The 8,051-nt window shown below is 55.8% G+C and overlaps 1 protein-coding gene across 4 annotated transcripts; it reads right to left on the minus strand.

The window, feature by feature from the left end:
* Positions 1 to 354: 354 nt before the first annotated feature.
* Positions 355 to 7,925, minus strand: SLC38A7 (solute carrier family 38 member 7). Of its 4 annotated transcripts, XM_048316569.1 has the most exons (13): positions 7,829 to 7,925; positions 6,821 to 7,016; positions 6,557 to 6,654; positions 5,788 to 5,986; positions 5,559 to 5,703; positions 5,247 to 5,413; positions 4,742 to 4,840; positions 3,951 to 4,008; positions 3,520 to 3,634; positions 3,155 to 3,302; positions 2,871 to 3,070; positions 2,561 to 2,615; positions 355 to 2,467 (listed from the first exon to the last, which is right to left on the minus strand). In XM_048316569.1, the coding sequence occupies exons 3-13, from the start codon at positions 6,588 to 6,590 to the stop codon at positions 2,365 to 2,367; spliced, it is 1,323 nt and encodes a 440-aa protein (XP_048172526.1). In that variant the 5' UTR covers positions 6,591 to 6,654; positions 6,821 to 7,016; positions 7,829 to 7,925; the 3' UTR covers positions 355 to 2,364. The 4 variants fall into 4 exon arrangements, with proteins under 4 accessions (XP_048172526.1, XP_048172527.1, XP_048172525.1 ...); XM_048316570.1 differs by lacking the exon at positions 7,829 to 7,925 and having other exon boundaries at positions 6,821 to 7,784; XM_048316568.1 differs by lacking the exons at positions 5,247 to 5,413; positions 6,821 to 7,016; positions 7,829 to 7,925 and having other exon boundaries at positions 6,218 to 6,647.
* Between the last annotated feature and the right edge of the window lie 126 nt (positions 7,926 to 8,051).

Genomic DNA, 8,051 nt, shown 5'->3' on the forward strand with positions numbered 1-8,051 from the left:
AATCGTCCTTCCATTTGCGCCCTCCCGGATGGCTGGCCTCAGTCCCGGAGAGGAAACTTCCTTCAGCCCCTTCCCGCCTGTCTCAGCCACACCACACCCGCCTGCCGGCCCCGGCGGCAGACACTGGGGTGCCAAACCAGGACCGGGGGCCACAGAGCCTCCAGTGGCATGCCCCGGGCCTGGGCGTGAAGATATCCCGGAGGATGAGGGCCTGAGGAAGGCGGTGAGACTTCCTAGCTCCACACCATCCATCCCAAAACTCGGAGAGCTGGGATGGCATTTCCAGATATGGCTTCATGCCTGTATCCCACCCGGGAGCATCTCCCACAGAAACCACCTCGTGTTGGCCTGACACACACATCACAATGTCACTTTTATTGAGTTGAGTTCCCTCCACTTTCTGCATGTACAAAATACATGTTAAAAGGCCAGTGTTTGTAAACAGGGAAACAGTAAGGCAAACAGGAACAGCCACACCACCTCTAGACCTGCCTTACCCTCAGCCACAGGGACACTGTGGGAGCACCAAGGGAGCCCAGGTGTTCTCCAGGTGACAACCGAAGATATGGGACACTGTGTCCTCCTCCAGTTTGGCCAAGGGACCTCCTCATGCCTAGCACACCTTCAGGAAAGCCACAGCCACAAGAGCCACCAGGTACCAAACCTTTTCATTTTGGTGCAGGGTGGGCACTGGAGGCATTTTGGCATTGGCATCTGCTGAGTATCTCTGCTGGGCTCCATGGGAGGTGGCTCTGTGCTCCCCACATCCAGGACAACTGGACATCTTCTTTATGCCAAAGGGTCCCCTGAGCCCCAGCTCCTCCTCATAGGCAGGAGCCTGGCAAAGGGGCTCAGGACACAGCCAGTGCCATACAAGTGGGGGTTTGGTGGAGCCTGGTTTTGTCAAAAGATGAGGGCACAGATGCTGGAGATCCCTTGGGACCTCCACAGCAACCCTCAAACATTCCTGCTGTGCTTGGGGCTTTTCTTCCTTCCCCATTTGTGTCTCCCTGTCCCGAGCAGCAGTGGGGAGGGCCCCATTTATATGCAGTGTTAGTAAGGAAAGACCAAATGTTTCCACGTGAGGAAGCATCCACGCGCTGTCGCCCCGCCTGCAGCCTCTGGTTGCAGAGGGAAAGAGCCACGTTGAGAAGTACAGGAGCACAAGACATGGTTCTCCTTCCCACCACAACAGCCTGTGCTGCTTCCAGAAGATGCAGGAGGTGCAGGGCCAAGTTTGGACAAATCTGTGCTGAACCCTTGTCACAGATGCATCAACAGGTACACCTGAATTCCTCCCTCCCCAAGGGTTTTAGAAGCCAAACAAGATGAAAAGGAACTCAAGGACAGAACAAGAGAATTTTGCTGTTGAGGTTTAACACCCCCAACCAAATCTGCAGCTGGGGGAACTGCTCAACCCAGCAAAAGCAGGAATGAAACTATCATCCAGACAGGCAGCAGAGGGACAGCCCAGAGCAACACCAGCCATATAGAGTGTAAATGACCAAGAGAACAATATAAAACAAATTAATACTGACTGCTTTATCTCAAAAGCACCCCTTAAAACCTGGCCCAGTCCCATTCCCTGGACACCTGGAAGAACGGGATTATAAATCTGGAGAAGAGCCTTGCTCTATTGTAGTGTCTTCAGTAGGTCGATGCAGTCGTAGCTTCTCTACTGAGTGAGCAACCCCTGGCAGGGAAAACATTGCACTGGCATGTCCCTACCCCAGGGTCATTCTGATCCTCAAGAAAAACCAACCCAAACAGGCTGAAGGCAACCCTTTGTAACACAAAGTGCAGCCCAGGCAGAGTGAGATGTGAGAGTAGGGGCAGGAGACCAGCAGGAAACCAGAGTTCAAACCAAATACTGACACAGAAGAGGACTATGGGGGTGTCTCCCTGTCTGATAAACATGATTGCTATTTCCCTTTATGCAGAACACTGCTTCCCTCTCCAAAGTTGGGAGAAGAAGGAGTTTTAGCTGTGGAAAGGAGCTCCACCAGCACAAGGGTACACAGATGAGAGCAGCGTAGCTTTGCAAACCCCAACCATGACCCCTTGGTGATGTCTCAGGGAGTGATGTCTGCCCCGAGGGGCAGAAGGGGCTTGGCCTGGATGACAGGTCCCTGTGTAGTGTTGCTCTGGCTTCACCAGGGAGCCAGGGCTGAGAGAAGCCTGACTGCCTGGTGCCTTAAGACAATGAGATACAAACCACCATAGGGCTTGTTCAGCTAAGCCCCAAGTCACAACAGTTCTCTTGGATCTTCTCAACACACCAACATGTTTTCTTCCCACTTCCCTTTGGTCCTAGGGGAAATCTCCATCCCTTCAGCAGCATCAGTGCAGTCCAGCCTGGAGGAGTCAGGCTGTAAGATCCACAAAGATGGCATTGGCAGTGGTCTGTCCAAAGATGAAGGCTCCAAGGGTGACCATGAAGACCCCATAGCTGACCTGGGCCCACCAGCTGTGGATGCAGGAGGACAGGGCACATTTAGAAGGGTCCTTTACCCCAATATTCCCAGAGGAAGGGGGGAGAGGGGAGGCACATTTCAGTTACCTGATTGCCTTGGTTTCTTGGATCTCGGAGAGCTTGGCTTGAATCAGGCAGAGCCCTGAAAGGCAGGGGAGGAAAATTAGAACCAGATGAGGACTGTCCCCTGAGGACTGAACAGACACTCCACAAAACAGGGATCTGCACTCGCTGTTACAGAGCACCAAGTCCAGCTGAAATAGTTGCTGACTGGCTTCACTCCACATTTTTGTCCTCTAAAAATCTCCTGGTTCCTGTGTTTCCATCCTGCCCCTCCCTCTTCGAGACAAAGACCATGAGACCTTTGTCAGCCCCTGTGCATCCCAGGATGCCCTACCTGGGAAGACAAAGATGAAGCAGGCGGCCAAGCCCCCAATGACAGAGATGACTTTGCCAATGTCAGGGATGAAAAGAGCCAGGAGGAGTGTCAGGAGGAACCAGCTGATGGTCTGAAGCAGGCGTCTCCTCCGCTCCCGAACCACGTCCTCCTCCACTGTTACCCCAGTGTAGCGGAGCCAGAGACCCTCCAAGACAGCCCTGTGCGCACAGACCCAGGACAGAAGGCTTTCCTCATGCTGCTCCTCCTTCCCAGACCAGCCCCATCCCTCTCCCAGTGCTCACCGGCCACAGAAGTGTAGGATGGGGTAGGATGTCAGCACACAGAGGATGATGAAAGCCCGGGCAAGGGCAACAGGGATGTCATTGGAGGGGTAGGACATCAAGACATCCTGCTCCACGCCAGCTCCAAAGGTTAGGAAGCCACAGGCACCTGTTAGGCAGGGAGCAGTCAGCAGGGGATAGGGACAAGTCTCCTGAATATCTCTTAGAAGGACCAGACTTGGATGGATATGGCACAGGGCACATTGCAGAGGTGTTCAATGCGCTCTGCTCCCTTCTCCCTCTGACCCTTGCTGACCAGAGGGTCCCTGCCCTCCTGAAGCCACTCCAAGGACTGTGCCACATTCACACGGTGTCCCCTCACTTACCAGTGCCTGTGTAGACAAAGAGAGCAATCACCATGGCTGCTGTCACCACTGCCCCCCAGGTCTTCACCTCTGGCTGCTTCATGCTGTTAAAGACGGGCACGCTGCTCACATGGCACTGCCAGGACACAGAGAGAGTGGGGATATACGATGGGCTGAACCACATGGGATCCTACTTGTGATATTCCACATTTGTTGTGATATTGTGATCCCCCCAGGTTTGTCACTGGAGAAGAAAAGGGGGGGTGGATAGGCTGCCATGTACTTCCTAGCTGGGATAAAATGGATCCATCTCCATCCAGAGGTGGTGAGATGTTAAAAAAAGCAGTGCAGTGAGAATGCGGGCAGGGTTTTAGCCAATCACCCAGGCACAGTTTTAGTCTGCACCCAAGCAACCACAGGATGGAAGGGGAGTGCCAAATTCCTGGCCTTACCTGGAACCCAAAGCAGATGGTGGGCATGGCATTGAAGACAGCTGTCCAGGTGGAGGGGCTAGCAGGAGAGAAACACCCACCAGTAAGACCAGAACCCCCTGTGCCTCCCATCCGGTGCCCCAGGGGATGATAAGCTGGGAGTGCTCAGTGTCTTTGCTGTTACTGCATCCCCCCACCCAGGATGATGCCATTGCATGGAACAAGGTTTTTCTGCGACCTGGTACTCCCTGAAGACCAGGGCTTTTCACTGACACAGAAACAGCCAAACCTGAGCATACAAAGTAAAAGTATCAGTAAAAAATAAGGATCTAGTTGGGCAGTGCAGAAAACTGGTCTAACCTTTGCTCTGCCATAAAATTGCTGCACTGGATCCAGAAATATACACTGTGAGGAAAGGAATAAGCCACAGTGGCTGTGCTGGCCAAGGAAATAACCAAAATCATCCAAATACAGACACAGCCCTTGTTGCTGGGTGAGCACAAGCACTGCACAGGGAATCCAGGGCCTGGATATATCAGAGATAAAAGCCAATCAGTGCTCATCAAAACCTGTGATGGAGCCATGGGGACCTTTAAGAGGTCCTTTGCCTCCTCTTCACCACCTGCTCCTCTGAAATATGCAGAGGTGTAGCAACTTGGGAGCTTCTGGCAGCAACATGCAGAGTCCCCAGGACCAGGGGTGGGACTCATGAAAGATTCATCCCCAGCCTTTTCAGCCCTCGCTCCCACAAGCCCTGCCTGGCTCTGCCATGCTGTGTTGGCCACCAACAGCATTGTGTCTCTTGCTCTCACCTGGTGGGGATCTCCACAGGCACCAGCTCCTTGTCGGGCCAGATGTACTTGATGATAATGACTGCTGTGACATACCATGTGCCAATCACACTGAGGGAGCTGTGAGAGGGGATAGGAGGCCGTCAGTACTCTACCTCCCCACTTCATGAAGGGTCTCCTCCCTGCCTCTCCATCCCCATCTTCCTCCCTTCACAGCCCAACTACTCCTCTCCTGCCTATCAGACCCATTTTTGCTCTCCCTTCCCATGGGAATATGCCAGGAAATGCCACCCACTGTCCCCCCCAAGCAGATGCCAACACAATTCTGTTGCATTCAGGGGTTATCCCATGCTTCTGTGAGTGGCAAACCTGCCAGACTTGGGTTTGGGGCTGGAGAAAGAGGTGAGTGTCGAAGCAATGATACTCCTGCCTTGGTGCCCCTGGTCCAGCTCCAGCAGCCAGGTCACACCAAGATACTTGGTGGAGTAGGGCTGGCCTGCAGACTACCCTGCCTAGGGACACTTACTGGCTCTCCTTTCTGCTGGATTGCCAACTCCAAAGATAGGAGACAATGCAGTTGAAAGCAGCTCCCCCTGCTTCCTCCAGCATGCAGAAGGGAGGGACACAAGCCCTGAAGTACGGCACTGTGGCTGCACGATGCTCAGCAGCTCCTCTGCCTCCGAGATGGGGAAACTGAGGCACGGGAAGGCAGAGGGTGAGTGGGCAGATATGGCACTAGAACCACAGCATTTCCAATCCCTGTCCCCTGCAACTGTGCTTAGGTGGGTGCTGGCTGGCCCACCCTAACCCCCAGCCCCAGAGGGCTCTCCCCACTCACCTGGCATATTTTTGGAAGCCAATCTCTTTGGGGATGGAGAGGGGCAGGATGAGGAGGAAGGCGGTGATGCTGATGGTGAACTTGCGGTCTGTGTACCAGCAGCTGCTCCCAACTTCCTCGGGCTCCTTCACCAGAGCAGCAATGACTGTGGGGACAACTGAGATGGTAAGGTTGGCCCTTCCAGCTGAAGGGACAACTGGTTATTATTTGCTCCATGGGACACACTTACTCTTGTCCTCTTGATCTCCAATGATGATGAGGAAGGCGATGCAAGTGCCAAAGGTGTAGACAGCGATGGCCACCTCGCACAGCACACCAGGCACCTTCCCGCAGACAGCCCACACAACCTCCTGGTAGGTGCGCTCGTTGCTGGCCTGTGAGCAGTACGCCAGGATCACCAAGCCTCCGATGATGAAGATCAACATGCACTGGGATGGGGGAGAGACAGGGAGGGAACACTGAGCCAACAATATAGCAAGGCCTCCCGAACCACCCCAGGCAGCCACCCCAAAAACACTGAGCATCTCTGGTGCACCTCACCCAAAAGAGCTTCTTCCCAGGAGCCTGGTCCTCCCCAAACCCTTTCTGGGGCACCACACGTCCCTTCCATGCATCCTCCCAGGATGGGACAGGGAACTGTCCCTTGCCCACTCTCTCACCATCTGCAGGGCGATGCCTGCAGCCACGCCGCCGGCCATGCTGAAGGCAGCAGGGAAGTTGAGCAGCCCAGCCCCGAGGGCAGCGTTGACCACAATGAAGACAGCTCCCAGAGCCGACGTGGTCCCCAGACCGTTTCCTTGGCTCTCTGAATTTTTGGGCACTGTCTCCACACTAGGGCTCTGCAGAAGCCTGGCCCGTTCGCCAGCATCGTCGCTCCACTCCCAGTCCTTGTAGTCACTGTTGATGCTCCCAGTGCCCTGAGCCATTGTCCCTCCCGGGGTGGCACACGCCACCGTCCACGTCCCACTAGTGGTCCTGCACCAGGCTCAGCCAGGCACCTCGAGGGGGATCCTCAGCCAGCACTGGCTCCATCAGGGTGGGAGGGCAGCAAACAGGCTGGAATGCAGCAACACGGGAGTCAGGCACTTCCCTACTCCTACAAGGGGATGAAGAAGGACACTGTTAAGTGTTAGTTAAATTATATTAACAAGGGACAACCTGGGCATCAGGTGGGGACACAGAGGAAATGAGTTCCCTGGGTAGTAGCCTGGGGGGGGGTCACAGCACACACACACCAGCAGAGATACAGAAGGAGAACTCACCTCTTGTCCCTCAAATCCAGGGAGAGGACACAACTGCTGTCGGATGGGGGACTGAGCCCTGGCTGAGGGGCTGAGGAGCTGCAGCCTCACAGCAGGACTCGCCTTTCTGTGGGCACGAGACCCAGTGTCATGGCTCACTTCCTGACTTCCAACCCAAATTTCCGCAAGCTCTGCAAGAGCTGTTGTGCACGTGCTCCTGAGTAAAGGGCAAGGCTGGGCTCAGCGGGAATGTCCCGTGTGCAGCAGAAATACTGTGTCAACAGGAAAAGCAGGACTGGCCCCTTCCAATGCAACCCCAGGGTGACCACCAGAATGAGATGATGTCTTAGAAGCTTTTGGATTTGAAGATCTGGTGTTTCCAGCATTGCAGCCCTTGGGGGTTGGAAAGTCCAAATCTCATCCCACTGCCTCCAAGCTGGAGGAGATTGACCCTCACAACCCGGCATGATTTTGCAGGAATCTACACGGCCACGAGAAATCTCTTTTCAAAGAAATCTGTTCTTATTCCTAGAGGACTATTCCTGCCCAGCTCACACCTTTCTTCTGGGCTATTTAAACTCTGCGCTTGTGCTATGTACCCTCTGTAAAGATTTCTGGGGAAGGGGAGGAAGGGCCGCCCTCTGCCCCGTGGATAGGAGCGTGGAGGGACAGCCCGGTGGGTCCGCGTGGGCTGAAGTTCCCACCCGGCCGAGGATGCTGCAGGGAGTCGATGCTTCTCCCATGGCCTGGGGGAGGATGCTGAAGGGTGTCCTTTCCCTTCAGGCAAAGCCGCCATACTCTGGCAACCAGAAATCCCGAGACTAGGCGTTTCACCGAGGGTGACTCGACAAACCCGCGGCCCCGCTCGGGCCCCGGCGGCGCCCCCCGCCCGGGGGAGCAAGGCCCGGAGCCGGTGACGGTCAGCCCGCGATCGCAGGGGACGCTCTGGGGGACGCCACGCTGCCCTTGCGGGTCACTGGGCTCCCCGCGTGTGTCCCCCCGGTACGTCCGTACCCCGGCCCCACTCACCAGGTGGGAAGCGCGCTCTGCTCCGCTCCCTTCGGCCCCGGCGCCGGCCCTGGCTGAGCCCGGCGGCAGCGGCGGCGCGGCAGCAGCTCCGCCCTGCCCGCTGCACGCCGGGGGTTGTAGTCCGGCCCCGGAGCCCGGGAACATCAGCGAAGGGAGAACATCCCCCTTCGGGTAGCCCTTCCCAGCGGCTGAACCCGCGGGGACCCGGCAAGGAGAGGGCGAG

Source organism: Corvus hawaiiensis, chromosome 12 (assembly GCF_020740725.1).
Source record: "Corvus hawaiiensis isolate bCorHaw1 chromosome 12, bCorHaw1.pri.cur, whole genome shotgun sequence".
Lineage (NCBI taxonomy): Eukaryota > Metazoa > Chordata > Aves > Passeriformes > Corvidae > Corvus > Corvus hawaiiensis.